The sequence below is a fragment of the Scyliorhinus canicula genome, chromosome 6 (genome assembly GCF_902713615.1).
Source record: "Scyliorhinus canicula chromosome 6, sScyCan1.1, whole genome shotgun sequence".
Taxonomy (NCBI): domain Eukaryota; kingdom Metazoa; phylum Chordata; class Chondrichthyes; order Carcharhiniformes; family Scyliorhinidae; genus Scyliorhinus; species Scyliorhinus canicula.
Genome location: NC_052151.1, coordinates 204052255 through 204073927, shown reverse-complemented (window position 1 = coordinate 204073927; position 21673 = coordinate 204052255). Strand labels below are relative to the sequence as shown.

General features: G+C 45.8%; 1 protein-coding gene across 1 annotated transcript in view; it reads right to left on the bottom strand.

The window, feature by feature from the left end:
* The window catches only part of LOC119967814 (NACHT, LRR and PYD domains-containing protein 3-like), a 37328-nt gene extending 17172 nt beyond the window's left edge, over positions 1-20156 (bottom strand). The window contains exons 1-4 of the mRNA XM_038800826.1: positions 18957-20156; positions 13522-13688; positions 3012-3183; positions 2856-2921 (exon numbers count right to left, since the gene is read on the bottom strand). Coding sequence (XP_038656754.1) covers positions 2856-2921; positions 3012-3183; positions 13522-13688; positions 18957-19665 — 1114 coding nt within the window. The 5' untranslated portion in view covers positions 19666-20156. The remainder of the gene's footprint in view (positions 1-2855; positions 2922-3011; positions 3184-13521; positions 13689-18956) is intronic.
* Between the last annotated feature and the right edge of the window lie 1517 nt (positions 20157-21673).

Genomic DNA, 21673 nt, shown 5'->3' with positions numbered 1-21673 from the left:
GACCTGTTGCAGATTACCTGGGATGTTGTGTTCAGTGAAAGGGGAGCAAGACTGAATGGACAAAAGGTGTGCAATCTGACAGTGTTGGGTTTCTGTGAACTATGATCATCTGAAGCCAGATTAGCATCACAGCTCCTCCACAGCGTATAACTGCTGCTGAAACTCAGATCAGTTACCTCTAGCTCAGCTATTTTTATATTTGCCTGGTCTTATCTTTCAATGCTTCATTAGAATCCACTATCTCCAAAGATAGGAGGGGAAAGATTAATGCGGGCAAAGGTAACCGTTACTATCTACCTCAGGCACTGCTCTTTGCTTGTGAGCACAAAGCAACTTTGAGGCACATTGGAGAATTGTATGAAGGTGAACCTACATATCACATTCTAAAATCAGGTTTCATAGTGAATCAGGATCCTGCCAGGTGGGTACGGGGTTTTACAGTGTAGCAGGACCTTGCCAGGATGTGTATGGGATTTAAGTGTAGGAGAACATTGCCAGGTGCAGACAGGGTCTAGCAGTGTGTGAGGATCCGGCCTGGTGTGTATAGGGTTTCACAATCCTGTCAAATGTTTACAGGGTTTCACAGTGTAGGAGCATCCTGCCAGGTGTGTACAGTGTCTGTATATCAGGATCCTGTTAAGTGTGGACAGCGTTTCACAGTGTGTCAGGATCCTGCCAGATGTGTACAGGGTTTCACCATGTATGAGGATCCTACCAGGTATATCAGGATCCTGTCAGGTGCGTATAGGATTTCAGAGTACCAGACCCTGCCAGATGTGGACAGGGTCTAACAGTGCATGCGGATCTAATTTTTAAGTTTCACGTGTAATAGTAATCAACAGTTTGATTAAATGAAATAGTGGGGGTGATATATTCTGGATCTTTTTGCTGATAGGATCTTTCAAGCCCACTGACAGTGACCACTCACCATGGGTTACCTAGTGGTTTTGGAGGTTTGGGGGGCGGGGGGGGGGAAGAAAGAGAGAGTGAGAGAGAGTTGGATTCAATGGAAAATCCCACTGACAACAGCGGGATCAGAAGACCCCACCACACTGCCTCCTGTCGAGAAAAATGCCGTTGGAGGGGCATAGCAAACCATCACAATGTGTTGATGTGTTGCTGGATATTTACAGGACATGACAGACATTGAATAAATTGTACCTTGAATCTACAGAAAATAGTTGAGGATTTGTGGCCTACCCAGACAACATAGAATATTGATTCCACACCCTTTGAACATCTGGCTCCCAAATTCTTACTTTCTCTAAACAAATGGCTAAAGTAAACATTTGAGTATTTTAACAGATACGGGATTCCACCTACAACACCATATCAGGCCGCCCACTTTCACCTCCAGAACACTGCCTGACTACATCCCTGCCTCAACTCATCTGGTGCTCAAACTCTCATCCATGCCTTTTTCTTGAGACTTGAGTAGTTTCTGGTACTCACTCCTGACTGACCATCTTATACCCTCCATACACTTAACCCAACCAAAACTGTTTTCTCTGCCCTAACTTGCACCAAGTCCCATTCACCCATCACATACATGCTTACTGACTTACTGGTTCACAGATGACGAATACATAATTTTAAAATTCTCATCTTGGTTTTAAAATCCTTCCACGGCCTTGCCCTTCCTACAATCCTGTAAGTTCTCCACAATTCAATTCTGGCTATTTTTTCAGTACCACTGTTAACTAATTAATCATTGTGGCCATGTGTTCTTCCGCTGCTGAAACCTGTGGTCCAGAATTTCTTTCCCAAATCTTTCCACCTCTCTACTTCTCTTTTCCACTTTAGAGATACCATAAGAAGTCTTACAACACCAGGTTGAAATACAATAGGTTTGTTTGGCATCACTAGCTTTCGGAGCTTAGCTCCTTCATCAGGTGGGTGATGAAGGAGCTATGCTCTGAAAGCTAGTGATTCCAAACAAACCTGTTGGACTTTAACCTAGTGTTGCAAGACTTCTTACTGTGCCCACCCCAGTCCAACACTGGCATCACCACATCATGGCTACCATCGACACTTTAAAAATGTAAATCAGGCCTGACTTTACTCTCAGATGGAACGCACACCTTGCCCAGATTGAGGCCATTGACCACTTTTCCCACCGAGCCTTAACTTATAGACTGATGGAAGGGTTAACCTGGCATGGAGGAAGCCCAAAGGACAACAAGTTTTGATCCTGGGCAAGCGATGTTAGGCATTCCAATTACACGTCAATTTGATGTTAAGTATCCAATAATTGACACTGATTATGTAAAGGGGTTGCAGGTGGCACTTGGTGTGGTGATAGAGTTTTGTATGGAGTGTGTTCAAGGACAAATAAAGGTGGCTTGGGAAAGAGGCAGAACTCTTGACTCTTTATCAACAGCAGCCCTAAACTAACAGGCGATACCTTCAGCTTTTGACTGTTTCTCCCCCACTCCACACTTCAGGTCCAATAGTCACAGGACCCCTTCCCACCCCATATTGCCCCGACATCCCAATCAACCCCTTTGCAGCCCTTCAATCCTTTACTATCCTACCCACCCTTCAACCGCTTAAACGTATCTACAGTCCCAGGATTTGCGCGAAGGCAATTGTCTGAATTTCCTCTCCGTCTACTGCAGCTCATCGCTGCAGGGTTCCCTACCAACCTTTTGGCTGGCAGGAAGGGAAACTCTGCCATCCAAAAAATTCAGGCCTTAACCTTATGCCAAAAGAGTCTGGTGCTTCGTTCTGAAGCTTGAATCACATTTTATTTGTTGATGCTCCTGCCGAGCACCTTGGAACGTTTTACCAAGTTAAAGATGCAATGTTTACACAAACACAAAATTGTTCCTTGAAATATCCATTTAATCATTTACCTTTCAAATGATTGGGTGTTTCAGATAAACCTTGTGCGATGTTCATATTATCAAATGGATCAGAACCTGTATAAATCATTTAAATGTCACAATGTTATTAAAATAATATGCAGCCAAGTCTGAAAACAATTCATTTAGTGTGTGATTTTACTGTACCAAGTTCTTGTATTTCGTTCAGTATTTTATCCAACTTTGGAACCTCATGGCGCAATTTCACAAAGGATTCCCACATCACTCTTCGGGCTTGAGATCCTTTCTCCATCACCAGATTTAGGAGAAGTTTGGAACTGTCCGCCCGGTTTCCCTTCTCCATGATCTCAGTGATTTTCTGTAAAGAATAATAATGAATATACGGTATGAAAAACAACACTGACAATGAGGAAGAAAGATCCGCTCAGTGATGGGATTTCCAGTTATATTGAGCACTGATAGCAGTTACTGGGTTGGGTCCTGATCCATGGTGAACATGGGTGAAAATTCTGTAAGTATCGTAATTCAATCATCAACAAGGTCACACTTAATTCCTGATACCACACTTTATGATTTACTCAGAAATAAAATAGCAGTGAATCAGAACTCAAGGGACAGGAATAGGACAATTCTGGAAGTGAGAAAAGCAGCTAGAAATGTAGCACTATCTAAACAATCCTGGTTGATTGGCCTGGAAAATAAGAGTAATACAAAGAGTTGTGGAAATCCAATCAATTCAAACACTGTTCCCCATGATATTTGAAATATGTTAAATCGTTATTTTCCACACCCAGAGCCAGTGTGAAACCTCAATAATACGGGACACATTTCTAGTGTAGACAACACGCACAACAGCTTACAATCAGAGCTTTTATTGCTGTTACAATGTATAGTTATGGTGTCACCAATTTTGAGCAAACAGTTTTTAAAGATTACATTTTTTTGAAGTGGACTTCGAGGAGGTCAGAATCACAGTGCAAAAGAGGTCCTTCGGGTTATCGGGTCTGCACCGACACGTGAAAAACTCCTGATCTATCAACCTAATCCCATCTACCAACATTTAGCCTATAGACTTGAATGTTATGACGTGCCAAGTGCTCATCCAGGTACTTTTTAAAGGATGTGAGGCAATCTGCCTCTTCCACCTTTTCCACCTTCTCCTTCTCCCCCCCCCCCCCCCCCCCCCCCCCCCACCGCCGCCGGCTCCCCCGGCCAGGCAGTGCACTCCAGACCATCATCACCCTCTGTGTCAACAAGTTCTTCCTTAAATTTCCCATAAACCCCTCACATTGAATTTGTGTCCCCTCATGACACACATCAATTAAGGACACCTACTGCTCCCGATCCACCCTGTCCATGCCCCTCAATCTTGTACACCTCGGTCAGGTCACCCCTCAGTCTTTTCTGCTCCAACAATTACAAAAACCTATCCAACCACTCTTCATAACTTAAATGTTCCATCCCAGGCAACATTCAGATGAATCTGCTCTTCACCCCCTCAAGTGTAATTATATCCTTCCTATAATGTGGTAACCAGAACTCCACACAGTACTCCAGCTGTGGCCTCATCAAAGTCCTATACAACTCCAAAATGGCCCTTCTGCTTTTGTAATCTAAGCCTCGATTATTAAAGGCAAGAGTTCCACATTCTTTTTCACCAGCCGATTAACCTGCCCTTTTGCCTTCAGAGTTCTATGGACAAACACGTCAAGGTCCCTTTGTTCCTCAGAGCTTCATACTGTCATGCTGTTCATTGAATACTTCCCTGTCAAATTACTCCTTCCAAAGTGTTTCACCTCTCACTTTTCAGGATTAAATTCCATCTGCCCATTTGACCATCCCATCGATATCTACCCGTAACCCACGCAACCTCACTGTTAACTACCCAACAAATGTTTGTCATCCGCAAACTGCTCCTAACCCCTCCCCCACCCCACCCCCCCTCCCCCACCCTGCCAAAATAGTCATCAGCGTTGTTTCTATAAATCATGAATAGGGGACCCAGCGCAGATCCCTGTGGTACATCACTGGCTTCCAGTCACGAAAGGTGCAGTGTCATCATCCTCAGTCTCCTACAACTAAGCCAATTTTTAATCAACTTTATCAAATTACTGTGTATCCCACATATCCTCGAAGTAAACTACATCAACTGCACTACCCTCAACACCACACCTGGTTCCCTACTCAAAAAATTCAATCAAATTTGTTCGGCATGACCTTCCTCTGACAAAGCTGTGCTGAATATCCCGGATCAAAACTTGCCTCTTCAAGTGAAGGTAGTTTCTCTCCTCCCGAACTTTCTCCAATAGTTTTCCTATCACTGATGCAAGACTCACTAGTCTTCCCTGGCTTATCACTACAACCCTTCTTAAAATAGTAGAACCACATTAGCTGTTCTCCAGTCCCCTGGCACTTCATTAGTGCCAAAGAAGAATTAAAAATGTGGGTCAGAGCCCCTGCAATCTTCTCCCTCACCTCTCACATCAGCCTGGGACAGAATTCATCCGGATCTGTAAATTTGTCCACTTTTAAGCCTGCCAACACCTGCAATACTTTGTCACTCCATATGTCAATTTGCTCAAGAACTTTGCGGTCTCTCTCCCAGAGATCCATACCTACAACTTCATTCTCTTGGGTGAAGACGAAGGTGAAGTACTCTTCCAACACCCTTCCAATGTTCTCTGGCTCCACCCACAGATTGCCCCCTCGTCCCTAATGGGCCCTCCTCGTTTCCTGGTTATCCTCTTCTGGTTGATATACTTAGAATGATAGAATCCCTACAGTACAGAAGTAGGCCATTCGGCCCACTAAGTCTGCACCGGCGCACTGAAAGAGCGCTCTTCCCCCGCCCTATCCCTGTAACCTCACCTAACTTGCGCATCTTTGGACACTATGGGACAGTTTAGCAGGACCTAACCTGCACTTGTTTGAAGTGCGAGATGGTGCCAGAGCACCTGGAGGAAACCCACACAGAAAGAATGTGCAAACGGCACACAGTCACCCAAGGTCGGAATTGAACTCTGGTCTCTGGCGCGGAGGCAGCAGTGCTAACCATTGTGCCACCGTGCTGCCCACTTAAAGAATATCTTGGAATTTTCTGTCCTTCTACCAGGCAGTTTTCTCATATCTCCTTTGCTCTCCAAATTGCTTTCTTAAGCTCTTTCTGTACTCTACTAATGTCTCCGCTGATTTACTCCTTGTACCTGCTGGAAACTTCTCTTTTCCATCTCATCGTATCCCGAATATAGTACATGGGCTAATTACTCCCTCCCATCACCCAAGAGGGAACATTTTGGGCCTTACCTTCCCTATTTCCATTTTGAATGGCCCCCACTGCTCTTCTCTAGATTTGCCCACAAGTCGCTGTTCTCAGTCTACCGTGGCAAGATCCTGAAATATTTCACAAAAATCCACTCTCTCCTAATCCAAAACTTCTGCAACTTGTCCATTTCTTCATCCATAACAAGCTTAAATTGTATTGTGCTGTGGTCGCTATCACTAAAATGCTCCACCCACCACCACCTCAACCACCTGTCTGGCTTCATTCCCCCAAATTAGATTCTGCTCTGCATGTCCCTTGTAGCACCCTCTACATATTGACCGAAAGGTTTCTCCCATATACATTAAGAAATCCACTCCATCGAAGCCCTTAACACTATGACTATCCCAATTAATGCTTCTGACATTGAAATCACCCAAGATAATGATCCTATTGTTATTATTTTTACACACCTCTGCAAATTGTGCACACATTTTCTATTCAATTTCCTACTGACCATCTGGGGGTCTATAATAAAACAGCTAGCAATGTGGCTGCCCCTTTTTAAAAATTCCTTAGCTCTACCCAAAGCTTAATTTGATGCCCCCTCCAGGATATGATCTCTTCTCACTGCAGTAACTTGTCTCCTTAACTCAAAGTAGTACAATGCTTCCTACTCATTAACCCCCACCCCTGAAGACTCTATATCCCGGAATGTTGAACTGCCAATCCTGCCCCTCCCTCAAGCACATGTACACGGGCAGCACAGTAGCACAAGTGGATAGTACTGTGGCTTCACAGCGCCAGGGTCGCAGGTTCGAATCCCCGCTGGGTCACTGTCTGTGCAGAGTCTGCACGTTCTCCCCGTATCTGCGTCGGTTTCCTCCGGGTGCTCCGGTTTCCTCCCATAGTCCAAAGAAGTGCAGGTTAGATGGAATGGCCATGATAAATTGCCCTTAGTGACCAAAAAGTTTCGGAGGATATGGGGATAGGGTGGAAATGAGGGCTTAAATGGGTCGGTGCAGACTCGATGGTCCGAATGGCCTCCTTCTGCACTGAATGTTCTCTGTTCTATGTCTGTGATGGCTACTATATCAAAATTCCACGCATCAATCCTCACCCTTAACTCATCCTTGTCACCACTTTCCATTAAAGTAGAAGCCATCCAGCCTCACCTCACTCCCTTGAAACCTAATAGAGCTGTACTACCTCCGACTTGATTCATAGAATCCCTACAGTACAGAAAGCGGCCATTCGGCCCATCAAGTCTGCACTGACCTCTGAAAGAGCACCCTACCAAGGCCCAATCACTCACCCATACAACCTCACCTAGGGGCAATTTAGCACAGCCAATCCACTTCTTTGGACTGTGGAGGGAAATCGGAGGAAACCCACAGAGACAAGGGAAGAATGTACAAACTCCACACAGACAGACACCCAACGCTAGAATTGAACCTGGGTCCCTGGCACTGCGGTAGCAGTGCTAACCACTGTAGCACAGTTGAGAATGTGAAGCAAGGGTTAATAGCTAGAACAATCCAGAATTAATGGGACACATTAGTGGAAAGTTACAAATAAGGGAGTTATTACTGAATTCGTGAGCCGACTCATGACTGTGAGCCAAATAGCCTTGAGAAACAAGGAAGATGGCTGGATGACGGAATATGAAATGTGGGAACCATTGATACAGTGGCTAAACACCTGTTGTTTTGCTAAAATTGCTATATACTCATGTGCCGATAACTTTAAAGTCTGTAAAATCATGTATCGAAACTATGGCAAAAACAAGCTATGCTTTGTAATGGGGGCAAGCTCAAGTGAATGTAAGGGACAGCCCCTGAAAAAACATATAAAGACAGGATGTTTTGAGCAAAACTTTGGCACACTCAGAGGTGTTTTTTTGGAATACCTAGAGGGCTGCCCCGATCGCAATAAAGAATATTCTAAAGTACGAACGTGTTCGAGACCGTTTCTTCCAGACTGAGAGACAAGTGAATTAGAGACACATTCACACAGTGATCACTTTACTGTATTCTGCCATTTTGCTATTCTGGTAACAGTCAATGTCTGCTCCACCTGCCAAATTAGTTTCAACTCTCCCAACAGCACTAGCAAACAAACCTGCAAGGATGTTAATCACATGACCTGTCTTGTGGATTTGATCACCACCAGCCAGACATGGATCAAACTGTGCTTAAAGACGATTCACAAAACATTGGAATTCAATTCATCCTTAAAAACACACTGGTTAATATGAGCCTCAGACGTTTCTTTATTTGGAAGCAGGATTCAAAAATTCAGAGTGGCTTATCTGCCAAAGTAATTGAAAAAAAGATGCCCAGAGAAACAGTGTCATCTTGAAACAGCATCAGAGCAGCATTGATGAAACTGCTTGCATCAGGGAGAGAGAGAAAACAATCAATCCAGCTATGGACTGCTGTAATTAACCAGGCTACCAAGGGCTATTCCTGCAGTGCCATAAAAGTGAAACAAAGCACTAATCTCTCTCCTTATCTTGTTCCATCTCTAAAGCTGTGAAAGTAAATCCTGAAAGCCACTGCAACGGCAGAGACAATCCTACAACCGCAAATCGTTCACTTCAGACAATACATCTCGACTACAAAATTACAAGGCCTGTACTGAACAATAGAGATTGAAGTGATTCCATTTTTAAGGTTTTTTGTAATCTTCATTTGCAGCTGGTCTTCTTGTGCTTATGCCAGTGACCATCATTTCAGACCAATAGTCTAAATTAACAAACCTTTTCTTTTTGAAGTAAAAAAGGCTTTGCTGATGGTTTATATGGGATGAATTCCTTCTCACATGTAATACAAGTTTACTCTATTGTGCACCTTTTTTCTATTTCTCTATGTTGGTTCACAATTTCATTTAAAGCCCTTCCAGTCACAGTATCCTATCTCACTGCAAGGACATTGGTTCCAGTTCTGTTAAGGTAACACTTGTCTCGGTTGAATAGGTGCTTCCTGCCCCAGAACTGGCTCCAATGTCCCAAGAATCTCAAGCCATCCCTCCAGTAACATGCCTCAAGTTGCATATTGGTCGTCCCTATTTTCTGTTCAACTGCCATTCGTACAGGTTGTTGGGAATTATCCAAAGTTTAATAACTCTGGGGTCTTGGAACTTAATTCCCAACTCTTGATCATAGGACTTCAATGCCTGTCCTCTGTGGCATTGGTATCGACAAAGATGATTTTTGAGAGAGGGCAGTGGTTGTTCACATGGACTTGAGTAAAGCCTTTGACAAGATGCCTCATGGCAGACTTGAACAAAAGGATCACACGGGATCAGAAGTGAGATGGTAAGATGGATACAAAACTGGTTCGGTCACAGAAGGCAAAAGGTAGCAGCAGAAGGGTGTTTTTCTGAATGGATGGTTGTGACTAGTGGTGTTCCACAAGGATCTGTCCTGGGGCCTCGTTGTTTGCAGTATACATAAACCACTTGGAGGAAAATGTAGCTGGCCTTATTTGTAAGTTTGCAGATTACACCATGGTTGATGGGAGTGGCAGACAGTGTTGAGGATTGCCAGAGCATACAGCAGGACATAGAAAGGTTGGAGACTTGGGCAGAGAAATAGCAAATGGAGGTTAATTCGGACAAATGTAAGGTAATGCATTTTGGTAGGACTAACAACGTGGGGAAATATACCGTAAATGGCAAAACTCTTTTGAATATAGAAAGTCAGAGAGACCAAGGCGTGCAAGTCCTCAGATTTTTGAAAGTACAACACAAGTGGCATATGGAATGCTTGCCTTCATTGGTCGGGGCATCGAGTATAAAAACTGGCAAGTCATGCTACAGTTGTATAGAACTTTGGTAAAGCTGCACTTGGAATATTGCACACAATTCTGGTCGCCACACTACCAGAAGGATGTGGAGGCTTTGGGGAGGGTGCAGCGGAGGTTTACCAGGATGTTGCCTGGTCTGGAGGGTGTTAGCTATGCGGAGAGGCTGAATAGGTTTGGACTGTTTTCATTAGAACAACGGAGGTTGATGGGTGACCTGCTAGAGGTCGACGATATGATGAGAGGCATGGATAGAGTGAATCGGCAGGCACTCTTTCCCAGGGCAGAGGGGTCAAGTCACCAGTGGGGAAAAGTTTAAAGGAGGTGTGCGAGGTAGGTTTTTTTTCTCCCACACGGGGTGGCGAGTGCCTGGAATGGGTTGCCAGAAGAGGTTGTGGAAGCAGATACATTAACGTCGTTCAAAAGGCATCTTGACAAATACATGGATAGGTTGGGTATAGAGGGATACGGCAGAAGAGAGTGCTGAAGGTTTTGCCCAAGGTTGGTATCATGACCGGTACAGGCTTGGAGGGCTGAAGGACCTGTTCCTGCGCTGTATTCTTCTTTGTTCTGGCTCTTCCCAGACTCGGATATTCTGCCTTCTTGTTCACTTCTCCATAATTTTCTTAACCCAAAACAGTCAAGAAACGCATTGACAGTCTCAGATTGTCCTGTCTATGCTCTGAACGATGGAATATTCTTGAACAACTGCATTGCTTTTCTTTTGAAGTTCTTTGCCCACTGGCACCACTCTGGCTCCTCCCAGGGTGTCGTCTCGCCCCGTAATTTCTAATGCTGAGTACCAGTTTGAGAATGACAAACATCCCATAGAGTCCCACATATTCCACCTCTTACTACTTTTCCAGATGGCCACCCATGTACTCCCTGAACTCTCATTTTCTGTGAGGTAACCACAGCGACCATGTACACGCCAGGAAACTCTCACCTTTCCTGAAGCTCCAGTAACTTGAGCTGCCCCTGAAATTCAGAAACTTTGAGCTCGAGCTGAGGTATCTGGAGACATTTCCAAAACATGTGGTCCCCAAAACGCCTGAAACATCGTGAAGTTCCCACCGAGAACATAGAACATACAGTGGAGGAGGAGGCCATTCGGCCCATTGTGTCTGCACCGACTAACTTAAGCCCTGACTTCCACCCCATCCCCGTAACCCAATAACCCCTCCTCACCTTTTTGGTCACGAAGGGCAATTTATCATGGCCAATCCACCTAACCTGCACATCTTTGGACTGTGGGAGGAAACAGCAGCACCTGGAGGAAACCCACGCAGACACAGGGAGAACGTGCAGACTCCGCACAGACAGTGACCCAACGGGGAATCGAACCAGGGACCCTGGCACTGTGAAGCCACAGTGCTATCCACTTGTGCTACCGTGCTGACCTAGTGCAGAGATTGCAAGGAACTGGTCTTAGCTGTCCATCAAGATCTAAAAAAAATCCTTTTCTGTCTTTTAGAATCTAGCTGTAATCTTGCATTTAAAAATGGAATTAACATCTGAGGCCTGCTGTTTTTTATCCTTTCATGGAATGCGAGTGCTCTTGGCAAGGTCAGCATTTGTTGAGAAGGTGTTGGGTAGCCTTCTTGAGCCACTGCATCCAACTGGTGCAGTTATACATGCTGTTAGGAAGGGAGTTTTTCCTACATGGAAGCATCCTTCCACGTCCACTTTACCTAGGCCTCTTCCAGAATGTTGACCCAACGGCAGTGAAGGAATGGGTTTGGAAGGTGCTGTTGAAGGAGCCTTGGTGAGTTGCTGTAATGAATTTGTAGATGGTACACACCACTGCCATTGTGCATGAATAATGGAGGATGTGAATGTTTAAAGTTGTGGGTGTTGATCAAACAGGTTGCTCTGTCCAGGATGGTGATGAGTTTCATTAGTGTTGTTTAATTGCCTTGACCCCTCTCTATCATGTGTTACATATGCTGTGCGGTAAACTGACAGTGCTAGTTTGAGCCAGATGAAATCTGATAACTAAATTAAAGAATTGGGCACTTTAAAAATGAAACTGCAGTCCAAACCTCAAGCAGGCTGATGGGAATTCGAGGCCAAAAGGTCAAATACACAACCAACAGACAAACTGCCAGATCATGTCATTGACGGGGCATGTCCAGATATCAGGAGATCATCGATCCTATTGATGTGCACAGATTTGTTTTGGGTTGCCCAGATCGAGCTAGACTCTCGGGTGTCCACAGTTCCCGCCATTACCTTATATTGCAACAAGGTACATGCAGACCACACCACAAGAGATGGAGACTTGGGGGTGGGCCCAGGAGTCCTGTCAAACTGTCATCACCTAATTCATTGGGTGCTGGGACCACTTCCCAAGGCCTAACTGGCAGAAAGCCAGAGAAACCTCTGAAAAGGCGCAAAGGGAGGAGGATAAAGGCAAATGCCCAAGACACACCAGCAGCGAAGACTCGACGTGGGAGGTGACCTTGACCATCTGTGAGACTGACCAGGGAAGGAAGGAAGCTGCCAGTGAGACCCACCTTCGTGACGACAAAGCAGAGACTCAGAATCGGACCCACGGTTCAACCAAAATCATCTTTACGGGTACCATACACAAATCTTCGGGTTCTCTAGTATTTTGCTTTGGGTTAATTAAGGGTTAATTTTGTTGTTGTGTAATAAAATTGGTTTTGATTTTATACTCGTCTTGTCCTTTGTTCTCCTCGTTAATACTTTTGAAAAATACGGGTTAAAGTATCTGACATTTTACAGATAAAACAGTTTAGCATACAAATAGTCCTATGTTGTAAGTTTACCAAGTTGACACCTCATTTCCAGAGTATGCCAGGTGTTCCTCCTGTATTAAAACTCATTAATACCAATTCATTTCCTGTTACTGTTAGATTTACCCTGATTGTTATGTTAGTATCCAGTTAAGCTATAAATTCCTAATTTAAACAACTGCCCTCACTTAAAGGAGAGAACAAAAACACCTTAATACTTACCAATCAACAACTACCTGCTGTCCTGTGACATGCTCAAAGTACACTCAACAAGAAAGATCCATGCTGTACCCCTGCACACTCACTTGGAGATAGAAACAGGAGACACAGCCAGAAACAGAAAACATAGCCAGAGGGTAAAGGGAGTAACTTCAAAGCTAACCTTTGGAAAGATATGAGATTTTATCTTACTTAAAACCCACTGACTTAAACAGATTTAAAATCGAGCCCATGCATATTTGAGAGAGCTATGGAACAGCTCCCTTGGGAGATGGTGATCAGTGTCAGTACTGATTTATTCAAATGTACGTTAGATTTGTTTTAGAAAATAACATTTTGGAATGCAGGATATGAAGAACTTGGGTTATGACATGTTTCATGTTGGCTGCATTGGAAGGAACAGGTGATTTTTAAAAAATGGCTCTAAAGACTGCACAGTCCGGGTTTCCCTTTCCTCACGTATGGGTCTGTTGTGGATGAACGGATTACTATGATTTGCTAATAATGCCAAATTATTACAGTATGTGACTGCCAGAATATTAGAAGAGGATCTAGATAGACCTTACATTCCTTTTCAATATCTATTAATTTGTTATTGTTCTGTCAGTATTGTGATGTTTAAATAATTGAAACCCAGTGTCCCACCCACATACCCGATGCTCTTGTCCACTGAAAATCCTCTCGTATGTCAACAATCTGCTGACTCCATCCACCCCTTCTTCAATTGCCTGTTCCAGTCGGTCCCGGTAGAATTTCGTCAGCTGGAACAGCCAATAATCCTCACACTTTGCCAGGAACTCAGTGATTGTAGAGTTCAGATCTGTGAACAATTGGATACGAAAAACATCATCGACTTTCTCCCTAAAAAGCCAAATTTATGCTGAACAACTGAATCCCCTTCCACAAACATTATTAAGAACCATCTTTAAACTCACCAGTGTTCTTGAATTGCCTAGATCTATCTATCTATTATGTGTTGCACCTTCCGAAGCAAACGGGTCTCTTTTCAACAAAAGATTTAGGAGCAGGAGTCAGATATTTGGCCCTTCGAGACTACTCCACCAGTCAACCAAATCATGGCTGATCTGGTCGTGGTCTTCGTTCAACTTTTCTGTCTGCCACTTTGTCTAACAAAAATCTGTTTAACTCTACTTTAAATAAATTTAACGACACAGCCTGCACTATTTTCTGAGAAATCAAATTCCACATATTAACGGCTCTTACGAAAAAATTCACCTCATTTGTCTTTTTTATTAAGTATTTTTATTCAATGCATTTTACATATTAGACCAAACATCCACATGAACAAAAACCACCAGCCCTGAACCTCCCTCAATACCAATACCCCACCACATCCCGCCTTCATAATTCCGCCCCCCCAATACCTCCACCACCCCGCTGACCCCTCAATCCACCTTGAAGAAATCAATGAACGTTTCCGCCTCTGGGTAAACCACTCCTCTGATCCCTGCAAAGCGAACCTGACATTCTCCAAATGCAGGAAGTTTGCAAGGTCACTCAGTGTACCCCCAGCACAACAAGATCTCGCTCTGTGAAAATCAGGGAGGTAAAGGCCAATACGTCAGCCTCTCTCTCCACCTGGACTACCAGATCTTCTGAAGCACCGAGTATTGCCACCTCCAGACTCAGAGCCACCCCCATACCCACAATCTCAGACATCACGTCCAAGAACCCTCGACAGAACCCTCTCAACCTCAGACACGCCCAGGACATGTGGACATGATTCACAGCACCTCCCGCTGTGCAAACCGCTCACACCCATCTCCTACCCCAGCAAAGAAATGGTTCATCATCATAACCGTCATGTTATGTCTTATGCACCACATTAAACTGGTTGAGGCTTAACCTCCACATGGCAGGGACGCAGTCACCCTCCGCAGGGCCTCTTTCCACATCCTGGCCCAGACCTTCCACCGAACTCCTCCTCCCATTTACACTGAATCTCCTACACCGGAGCAGCCTCCTTCTCCATCAATTCAATAGATGCCCTCCCCAATTTCATCCTCCGACAACAGCTCGTCCTGCAACACCAGAGGCTGCAACCCCGGCAAGGACGGCACCTCTCTCCTCAGAAAATCGCTCACCTACGGTAGCGGAAATCACCCTCTTTGGGCAACTCGTACGTTTCCTCCAACTCCTCCAGACCTGCAAACTTGCAAGTTCCTCAAGTACTCTGTCCCCACCTGCTGCCACTCCCAGAACCTAACATTCAGCCCATTGGCACAAACATCTGATTATCACATATCGGCGCCCACAACAACATGCCTTCTAACCTGAAATGTTGTCCGCATTGGCTCACCACTTGCAACGCCGAAACAACACTTAGCTCACGGACTACCATACCAGCTAGAATGGACGGTGTGCCAACAAGTGCCCTCAGACATCTCCCCCTCCACGGCGCCACCTCCATCTGCCCCCACACCAACCCCTCCCCCACCGCCCATATCCTCACCATTGCCATGATTGCCACCCAATAATTCATCAACTTGGCAGAATCGGCCCACCCCCATCCGAAAAGACCCTCATCACCCGCAGGGTCTTCCCCGCCCATACAAATCCTAAAATTATCCCATTCACCTTCCTAAAAAAGGACTTGGGAACAAACATAGGGCGGGGATAGTGAGGTTCTGGAACACGAACAAGAACCTGGTTGCCACAGTCATTGGGAAGCACCGTCATTTTAACCGTTTGCACGTACCCAGCCAATGACAGCGACAACACATCCCACCTCTTGAAATCCACCTTCATCTTCTCCACCAGCCACGCCAAGTTCATCCAACTCCACTGGATTCCTAGATGGCGAAAACTCAACCCATCACCCGGAACGACAATTCCCCGAACCTCCTCTCCTGCCCTCTGGCATTAATCGGAAACACCTTGCTCTTCCCTATATCCAATTTATATCCTGACAACCGGCCAAATTCCATTAAGATCTCCATGATCCTTTTGAAGCTGCCCAGTGAGAATCTCAGACCCTCCCCACGCCTCCTGAATAACTCTTAAAACTCTTAACGCCCTCCGTGCCATTGCCAGCAGCTCTATCACCAAAGCAAAAAGCAAACAGGAGAGCTGGCACCCCGCCTCGTCCCCTAATATGGTCCAAAGTGCCCCAAACTCGTCCTGATCATCTGGACACTCGCCGTCGGCACCCTATACAGCAGCCAAAGCCACTCCCATAAACCTCTGGCCAAAGCCAAACTGACTCAGCGCTTCCAACAAATACGCCCACTCCATCTGATCGAAATCCTTCTCTGCATCCACTGCCTCCACTACTTCTACCTCATGTCCCTCCAAGGGCATTATAATAACATTAAGCAGCCTACACACATTCGTCGACAACTGCCGTCTCTTCACAAATTCCAACTGGTCCTTCCCCCCCATCACCCCCGGCACACAATTCTCTATCCACGCCGCTAACTTTTTTACGTCAATATGAAGCAATGATATTGGGGTCTTTATCTTTCTTCAAAATCAGGGAAATGGACGCCTTCGACAATGTGGGGGGCCCTCCCCCTCGCCTCATTGTACATCCTCGCTAGCACACCAAACTTCTTGTAAAACACCACTGGGAACCCATCCAACCACTGGACCTTCCGTGCCTGCATCACACCAACCGTCCTTCACCTGCCTCAGCCTGATCGGGGCTCCCAATCCCTACACCCTAGAGAACTCCAATCTATTCCCTATTCCCGGGTGGAGGCTCCGACTCCAACAGCCTTCTGTAGAATACTTTAAAAAGCCCATTCCCCGGATACCACCTTCCCCTTCTCATCCCACCCTACCAATCTCCCTCGCTGCTGCCTGATTCCCCAGCTGGTAGGCCAGCATCCTACTTGCCTTTTCCCCGTACTTGTACAAGGCGCATCAGGCCCTCCGCAACTGACTTCCCCATGGAGACCAACCCAAACTCCATCTGGAACTTCTGCCTCTCCTTTAACAACCAGTCTTCTGGTGCCATTGGGCACCTCCAATCCAACCTCAGAATCCCTCTCCTCTTGATCCACCCTTTCCCCATGCACCCGGATCAATATACATTTACCCCTAATTGCCGCCCAAGTTCCTCCCACAGTGTGGAGGCTATAACCTGCCCCCATGCCATTCAGCTCCTCATACCTCTAAATGGCAGCCCTCACCCTATCACACTTCCAGTCATCCACCAATCACCCCACATGCAACTCCACTGTGGCTGTTTCGACCCAGTGCAGAACCTGGTTGGAAACAACGATTGCCAAACATTCCGAGGCAGCCACCGCCACCATCAACGTCTTAGCCATCACAAAAATCGATCTGAGGATACACCTAGTGCACAGCTGAGAAGTAAGAAACCTCCTTCGCCCTCGGCCTCCCAAACCTGCACAGGTCCACTACTGCCCCCCCCCCCCCCCTCCTCCCCTCCCCCCCTCCCCCCACCCCACCTAATCCACGCGTCCCCTCAGCTCCCTAGCCACCGCCGACACCTTCGAAGATCGGTTCATCTTCAGATCCAGAACTGTGATAAAATCGCCCGCCCATTATCAGCCGGTGTGTGTCCAAGTCAGAGATCTTCCCTAACACCCACCTTAAAGTCCACGTCGTTCCAATTTGGGACATAAACATTCACCAGGATTACTGGGGCTTTTCATTGCAGTAACTTCATTGCAGTGTTAATGTAAGCCTATTTGTGACAATAAAGATTATTAAAGACCAGTGAAGATTTGTTATAATTAAGCAAAATTTCTGCACGGTAGCACAGTGATTCGCACTGTTGCTTCACAGTGCCAGGGACCCGGGTTCGATTTCTGGCTAGGGTCACTGTCTGTGCAGAGACTGCACATTCTCCCCGTGTTTTCGTGGGTTTCCTCCGGATGTTCCGGTTTCCTCCCACAAGTCCTGAAAGAGTGTGACGACTATGAGATTTTCACAGTGACTTCATTGTAGTGTTAATGTAAGCCTACTTGTGAAATAATAAAGATTATTAGAGCCAAGAGGCAGGATCTTCAAAATGACAAATGAATTGTACTGGTCACAAGGAGGTTGAGTCATGTGCTGGATTGGTTTACTGTAAATTTATTCAAGTATGGAGGAATTACTGGTAGGCCAGCATTTATTGCCTATCCCTAAGTGCCTTTCAGAAAGAGTGTGCTGCCTGGGCAGCACGGTAGCTCCAGGGTCACTGGGTCACTGTCAGCTTGGGTCACTGTCTGTGCGGAATCTGCACTTTCTCCCAGTGTATGCGTGGGTTTCCTCCAGGTGCTCCAGTTTCCTCCAACAGTCCAAAGATGTGCAGGTTACAGAAAGGCAGAGGAGGATGGAAGCTCTATACATCAGAACAGCAACCATAGGGAAATGAACATAGGAGTGCGCAATGGGTGGCATGGTAACAGTCGTTAGCACCAGGGTCCCAGGTTCAATTCCCGCTTGGATAACTGGGATTCGCCATGATAAATTGCCCTTCGTCTCCAAAAAGATTAGGTGGGGTTCCTGGGTTACGGAGATAGGGTGGAGGCGTGGGCTTAAGTAGGGTGCTCTTTCCAAGGGCAGGTGCAGACTCGATGGGCCAAATGGCCTCCTACTGCACTGTAAATTCTATGATTCTATGATTCTTGAGCGACTAGTTAGTTGTATCAAACTGCTACAAAGTCTGAGCAGCTTGCAATGTAATGTCAGAGTCAAATATTCAACTACATTGATGCGGGTTTTACCAGTCCTGAAGGAAGGCAGATTCTCTTCTGTCAAAGACATCATTGAACCAGATGAGTTTTACGACAATTGCTAATAATTTCAGGGTCACAATTACTGAGACTAGCTTTTAATTCCAGAATTGAATTTAAATTCGACCAGCTGCCAGGGCCATAACATTCAGCTCTATATTTCCACTCGCCCTGCCCACTCGCATAGATATCGTCCAGCTGTCTAACTAAAATGATAAAATATAGGTGTGGAGAAAAATGCTCGAACATACAAGTAGGCCACTATCAACAATTTTCTATATCAAAATGTATTACTATCTTATGCTTAGGTTGTGAGTTTATCACACTGGTTGAATCAGTTTATTTTTTAAATACTGAATTAACTTAATTCTACCAACCTGTTTTTCTATCATAGGTTTCAGCATTCACAAGTGATATACCGCCAGAAGAAAGATTTGCTTTCCTTGTGCCCACTCCTGTGGTCTGATCACCTTCCCCAGGAGCAGGAGCTTGAATCTGACTGTGTTCACTGATACCAGTTCCTGTGGTCTGATCACCTTCCCCAGGAGCAGGAGCTTGAATCTGACTGTGTTCACTGGTACCAGTTCCTGTGGTCTGATCATCTTCCCCAGGAGCAGGAGCTTGAATCTGACTGTGTTCACTGGTATCAGTTCCTGTGGTCTGATCATCTTCCCCAGGAGCAGGAGCTTGAATCTGACTGTGTTCACTGATACCAGTTCCTGTGGTCTGATCATCTTCCCCAGGAGCAGGAGCTTGAATCTGACTGTGTTCACTGGTACCAGTTCCTGTGGTCTGATCATCTTCCCCAGGAGCAGGAGCTTGAATCTGACTGTGTTCACTGGTACCAGTTCCTGTGGTCTGATCATCTTCCCCAGGAGCAGGAGCTTGAATCTGACTGTGTCCACTGGTGCCAGTTTCTGTAGTCAAACTGCTTTCATTTGCAGCAGGAACCGATACTTGTGCATTGATGGTTTCTGATCCCCCAGTTCCAACAATACGGTCGTATGAGTGATGATTCTGCGCAATTCGATTCTGTCCATTTGAGCTTTTCCGATGGCAGCAGGCCTTGCATAGGAATTGCCCCATCTCAGTGAACTGGTCAGTTGAAAATCAGATAATTCCCCGGAAGAATAGACCCGAAATATATTGATCCAAATTGATTAAAATTCACCACCGCTCGAACATTGAGACGAGCCCTTTGATTTTTCGAGTGGGGTCTATATTTCTCGTCATTGTCAACCTGAGCGGGTGCGTTGCGGATTCGGGTATTAATTTACAGGATATTGATTCTTTATCGTCAAACTATAAAAATGAATGTTAATGTTTTTTCTCTCACCGTCACTCAGGCCAAACCAAAACAACACGAAACTTCTGGCAGGAAGTAGCTTTGCGCCTGCGCATTTTTGCCTGTACTGAAACTTCGCGCGCATTGGGCGCTCAGCCAGGCCCTTTCAGTGCCTTCTCTCTCCCGCTGACAATCGGAGACATGTGCAGTGCGCAGGACTGTGACGTTTCGCCCGTGCACAGGCGGTTCAACGGCTGAGTCACGTGAACCTGAGCGCGCCGCACAGCGAACGGGGCGGGGCTTCATGTCACGTTCTTTGTCTCATTTGTGGCACCGGCAGTGAATCGCTGTTTTGCAGCCAAGCAAAAAGCAGTCACATCCAGACCAACTCTCAACTTGGTGGTGGAAGGATATCCATGTCATCTGATGTGGCTTGGGCAATGCAAAGCTGGCTGACAACTGCAAAGTATAGTGTCTAGCAAAACAGTCTCCAGCACATTCCAGCTTCATAATGCCAGCCGACGAGGGAACTGAACATCACCCTGGATGGCCAGAGATTGAAACACGATCCCCACCTCCTTTATCGCGGTGTCATCCTTGGCAGACCCTCAGGAAAAGGCGGCGCCTCATCAAGCCTGCAAGAAAAAGAAATACTCCTGCAACAACCACAAAGCTGGCTCCTTCCTCAGGGGGAATCATCATCCTGAAGTTCCTCAGCTTCAGGACATCACTGCAGCAGTTCTCGGTATTACCATCTTTAGCTGTTCCAGCAATGATCTTTTCATGATAAGGCCATGTGGGACCTTGTCAAATGCCTTACTGAAATCCATGCAGACAACATCCACTGCACTGCCTTCCATCAGTCCTCTCCAAGCACAACAGTCCCGACCTCACCAATGTATCTCCATAGTTGCAGTTTGTAGGGAAATAGATGTTTAATGATTCGTTTTACTTTGGTTTACAAAGAATGTATGTCAACTATAATATCTTCAGGAGCCCTGAGAAGGTAAAACAACAAAGGTTTATTTATGCAAAAAGCAAAGGCCGAAACTGGCATACAGCACATAAGGGGCTGGTTTAGCACAGTGTGCTAAACAGCTGGCTTGAAATGCAGAACAAGGCCAGAAGCGTGGGTTCAATTCCCATACCGACCTCCCCGAACAGGTGCTGGAATGTGGCTTTTCAGACTCATTTCATTGAAGCCTACTTGTGACAAGCAGTTATTATTAAGTCTCAGCCAGGACTGCCGATCACGATGGTCCCAATCCAGGGCGGCTTAATTTTAAAAAATAATCTTTATTGTCACAAGTAGGCTTACATTAACACTGCAATGAAGTTACTGTGAAAAGCCCCTTGCCACCACACTCCGGCGCCTGTTCGGATACGCAGAGGGAGAATTCAGAATTTTCAAATTACCTAACAGTCCGTCTTTCGGGACTTGGAAGAAACTGGAGCACACGGAGGAAACCCATGCAGACATAGAGAGAACATGCAGACAGTGCCCCAAGCCGAGAATCGGCGCTGTGAAGCAACAGTGCTAACCACTGTTGCCATGTCGCCCTTTTAAGTATCTGGTTCATGAGCCCCAATTGCTAGGCCTTTGCCCTCAGGCGGGGGAGCTCGCATTCCACGAGCCCCATGGGGAGATCAATTTAGTCATTCCTTGGGCCTCGTGAGGGTTATTGCATCAACCCAATATGTTTAAGCTGAATTCTGGGACATTGGCTCATCACATAACTTTATCTTAGCATCACATTTAAATTTGACAAAGAACATGTGGCCTCAAGACAGTGATGTAAAAGGTTGAAC